This window comes from Myotis davidii, unplaced genomic scaffold, assembly GCF_000327345.1.
Source record: "Myotis davidii unplaced genomic scaffold, ASM32734v1 scaffold1439, whole genome shotgun sequence".
Lineage (NCBI taxonomy): Eukaryota > Metazoa > Chordata > Mammalia > Chiroptera > Vespertilionidae > Myotis > Myotis davidii.
The window spans coordinates 1,189,990-1,193,593 of NW_006292342.1; the positions used below are offsets into that span (position 1 = coordinate 1,189,990).

The window sequence follows — 3,604 nt, forward strand, 5'->3', positions numbered from 1 at the left end:
CCTTTCGCAGTCCATTGGCTACGGCACGGGCTCTGGAGCCAGACACCAAGGCAGGCTCCTAGTCACCTCACTGTGCCTCAGTTTCCTCACCTGTCTATTGTGCGTTAGTTAAATGAGTGAATCGAAGTGAGGGGCTTAGGCCAGGTACTTGGCACATTCTTGCAACAAACAGGGGTGTGGAAGCTGGGGAGCGGGAGGGGACTTCTCTCACCCGCCATTGACCCCCACAAACTGGAGGCTCCTCTGGTGGGTCGCGGGGTCTGCAGGCTCCTCTTTCCGCTTCATGATGGACCGTATGCCTGCCTGGGGCCCACCTGGGGGGAGGGCTGGTGTCACAAGGGTCTCCCACAGCCAGACCCCATGCCCAGGCCTCCAGCGTTCTGTCCTTCTGGGTGGCCACCCCCACTTGCCTGCACCTCCGGCCTCCTCTGATTCACGTGGGGCTGCTTGCCTGGGGGGCTCCCTGGTGCTGGTGTTGCACGTGGGCACCCGGCCTGTGTCCTTGGGCTGTGCCAAGGAGGCTGCGGCGGACCCTGTGGGCGACGAGGATGGCTCTGCAGAAGCCTGAGGAAGACCTGGAGGGGCAGGAAAGAGGCCCTCGCTGTGGGAAACAGCAAAGCACTACCAGCAGTAACACTGCCCCCGGGCAGGGGCTCTGAGGACTGACTCTTGCATCAACCCCTCCCAGCCGGCAGAAGGTGGGTTATTGCGGTGAGCAAACTGAGGCCCCAGAGGGCTGCTCAGTGATGGGGCAGAAGAATCCAATTCCACCCTGACTGGCTGCCTGCACCACACCGGGCAGGGACGGGAAGGTCCTGTGACCACACGATGCTGGCTCATGACCCCTCTCCAATCTCCAACGACATCTGAAGTGTTCTCTGGAAAGGAGATCTGATCACAGCGGAGTGTGGTGGTCACTGCAGGGAATCGCGTCTTTGCAGGAGCAAGTATGTGACCTCGGCTATCACCTAACCTCTAGTGCCTCGGAGAATGGCATTCCTCCTCCTGGCAGCTGATGTGGACTGAAGACAGTAAGGCGAGATGAAGAGCCTAAACCAGCCGTGGGCAAACTACAGCCCGCGGGCCGGATCTGGCCCTTTGAAATGAATAAAACTATTGAAAAAAAAGACAGTACCCTTTTATGTAACGGTGTTTACTTTGAATTTATATTAGTTCACACAAACACTCCATCCATGCTTTTGTTCCGGTCCTCCGGTCCAGTTTAAGAACCCATTGTGGCCCTCGAGTCAAAAAGTTTGCCCACCCCTGGTAAACAATGTCTGCACTTGGGAGGGCTCAAGAAGCATCTGTTAACTCAAGAGAATCGTAAGCTATATTTTGATAAAACTTCATATTATGATTTTTAAAGTCTGTCCTTTCTTTTAAAAAAGATTTTTTGAATTATTTTTATGGATTTTTCATTTTTTTAGAGAGAGAGGAAGAGAGAGGGAGAGAATCATGGATGCAATACAGAACATGGACCAGCTCCTAAGGCATGTCCCCGACTGGGCATCAAGCCTGCAACCTGGGCATGTGCCGTGACTGGGAATTGAACCTGCAACCTTTCTGTACACAACCAACTGAGCCACACCAGCCAGGACTTTGATTTCTTTTTTTTTAATCCTCACCCGAAGATATTTTTCCATTGATATTTTTAGAGAGAGTGGAAGAGAGAGGGAAAGATAGAGAGAAATATCGATGTGAGAGAAACATCAATTGGTTCCCTCCTGCACGAGCACCAATCAGGGCCCAGGATGGGAAGGAGCCTGCAACCAAGGTACATGCCCTTGATCGGAATCGAACCCAGGACCCTTCGGTCTGCTGGTGGACGCTCTATCCACTGAGCCAAACCAGCTAGGGCTTTTTTTTTTTTTTAATAACAAAAGTAGGATTGTGCTATAAATGGCATTTGTATCCGGCTTCCTTTTTGCTTTCTTTGCTGAATTTTAAGCAGGCGTTACTTTAATAAAAAGAAAAAAGAAACAATTGAACTATTGGAAAATGACAATTAAAACCCCACCCAGGCAGAGTTTGAGTTTGGGAAGATAAAAACGTTTTGGAAGTGGGTGGTGGTGATGGTCGTACACCACCACTGAACTGGACACTTTAAAATTATTAAAATGGAAAATTTCATGTTGTACGCATCTTATCACAATTGTTCAGAAAACCCACCTCGTTCGACCTAAGGACAAAGCTGACTTTGTGGGCATCAGGCCCGGAGGGTGCCCACTGTCCACTTGGAATGGAACGGACAGGAAGCGCCAGCCCCAGAGCACAGCTTGGAACGAGGAACAGAGGTTCAGTCACCACTGTGGTGTGTGTCCAAGTCTTGGAAAGGTTCACCCCCCTCAGGCCACGTGTGGCTTCCATGTCACCACTTCCTCAGGACGTCCCCTTCCTGCCACTGGCTCCCCAGACCAATTCATTTTAATTCTCTTTAAAAAATATATTTGTATTGATTTCAGAAAAGGAAGGAGAGGGAACGAGAGAGAGAAACGTCAATGATGAGAATCACTGATCAGCTGCCTCCTACACGCCCCCCAACTGGGGATCGAGCCCGCAACCCGGGCATGTGCCCTGACCGGGAATTGAACTGCGACCTCCTAGCTCACAGGTCATAGCTCAACCGCTGAGCCATGCCGGCTGGGCATTTGAATTCTCTCTAACAGTTAAAGCTGTTTTGACATACACAGTGACTACTTCCTCAAGTCCTTGGGCAACATTCAACTTGAGCTGAGAACAGGGAGTAAATACTTGGGACAAGAACATAGAAAAGATGAGACACTTGGCCATGAGCACGCAGACAGCACTGCAGCCCAGGGCGTGGCTTGGGCCAGGCCAGTTCCAGAGCTGGTTTTTATGAGAATCTTATTTTTTTCAAAATTGATTTTAGAAAGAGAAAGGAAAAGAGAGGGAGAAGGGGAGAGAGAGAGAAACAGTGATTTGTCACTCCACTCCTTTATGCATTTCTTGGTTGATACTTGTATGTACCCTGATCGGAGATCGAACCTGCAACCTTGGTGTATTGGGATAACATTCTAGCCAACGAGCTACCTGGCCAGGGCTCCTGATTTTTTTTTAAAAACCCTGTCAATACATTCACATAAAACAAAAACATTAGGTGGCCACGTGAAATGTGTCAGGAGGCAGATGGCCAGCTTGCAATCTCCGTGTGTGCCCCAAACCCACACCCTTATTTAAACACCTGGGAGGGTCAAAAAGTCAGGTAAAGCAATATGCTGCTGAGTGAAATAAGCCAGGCACAAGAGGATAAACACTGTGAATCTACTTACAGGAGGTCCCTGAAGGAGTCAAATTCACAGATGAGAAGTAAATGGTGGGTGCCAAGGGCTGGTGGATGGGAGATTAGTGTTGAATGGAGACTGAGTTCCAGTTGGGGAAGATGGAAAAATTCTGGGGATGGTTGGTGGTGATGGCTGCACAAAAAATATGACTGCCGCCCTGGCCGGTGTGGCTCAGTGGGCGGAGCATCGCCCGGTGCACCAAGAGGTCTCTGCTTCTCTTCCTGGTTAGGGCACATGCCAGGGCTGTGGGCTCCTTCCCCAGTGGGGGGTATGCGGAGGCAGTCAATCAATATTTCTCT

General features: G+C 50.3%; 1 protein-coding gene across 1 annotated transcript in view; it reads right to left on the reverse strand.

Moving 5' to 3' along the window:
- The window catches only part of KANK2 (KN motif and ankyrin repeat domains 2), a gene marked incomplete at its 5' end in the record, with an annotated part of 31,480 nt that overhangs the window by 20,093 nt on the left and 7,783 nt on the right, over positions 1-3,604 (reverse strand). Inside the window, 2 exons of the mRNA XM_006765831.2 lie at positions 212-314; positions 411-575. Of these exons, the coding sequence (XP_006765894.1) occupies positions 212-314; positions 411-575 (268 nt within the window). The remainder of the gene's footprint in view (positions 1-211; positions 315-410; positions 576-3,604) is intronic.